Source organism: Plectropomus leopardus, unplaced genomic scaffold (assembly GCF_008729295.1).
Source record: "Plectropomus leopardus isolate mb unplaced genomic scaffold, YSFRI_Pleo_2.0 unplaced_scaffold14944, whole genome shotgun sequence".
Taxonomy (NCBI): domain Eukaryota; kingdom Metazoa; phylum Chordata; class Actinopteri; order Perciformes; family Serranidae; genus Plectropomus; species Plectropomus leopardus.
In genome coordinates, this window is record NW_024615995.1 from 1 (window position 1) to 601 (window position 601).

The 601-nt window shown below is 46.9% G+C and overlaps 1 gene segment (V, D, J or C); it reads left to right on the forward strand.

Annotated features, from left to right (window-relative positions):
• Positions 1 to 87: 87 nt before the first annotated feature.
• LOC121964275 lies at positions 88 to 395 on the forward strand (the record flags this gene model as incomplete). The annotated part of the segment is given in 1 exon segment: positions 88 to 395. A coding segment is annotated over 1 exon segment (308 nt), but the record flags the coding sequence as incomplete, so codon positions are not given.
• Between the last annotated feature and the right edge of the window lie 206 nt (positions 396 to 601).

Consider the following 601-nt stretch of genomic DNA (forward strand, 5'->3'; position numbering starts at 1 on the left):
GGCAGAGACACTGACAGTATGATCACAGCACACTGACTGTTCACTCTCATTACACTGATTCAATATTCAACATGTTTCCCTCCACAGGTGTGAAGTGTGAACAGCTGACACAGCCAGCTTCTGTGACTGTGCAGCCAGGTCAGCGTCTGACCATCACCTGCCAGGTGTCCTATTCTCTAAGCAGCTATCGCACACACTGGATCAGACAGCCTGCAGGGAAAGGACTGGAGTGGATTGGAAGCTTACATGTTGGACACCCCACATATTACAAAGATTCACTGAAGAACAAGTTCAGTATCAGTGGTGACTCTTCCAGCAAGACAGTGACTCTAAACGGACAGAATCTGCAGCCTGAAGACTCTGCTGTGTATTACTGTGCCAGAGAGTCACAGTAACACAAACCATCAGAAGACCTGAACAAAAACCCCTCAGTGCCTGAACACTTGTGACATGAAGCCACCAGAGGAGGAGCCCTCAGACCACTAAGGATTTCAACACCAACTCAGAGATCCAGAAACCATCGTTGAGCATACCCCGAAGTAGGCAGAAGCCTACTTCATGGTAATGTTAATGAGTAAAACTCCAAAATGTTTGTTTTCAT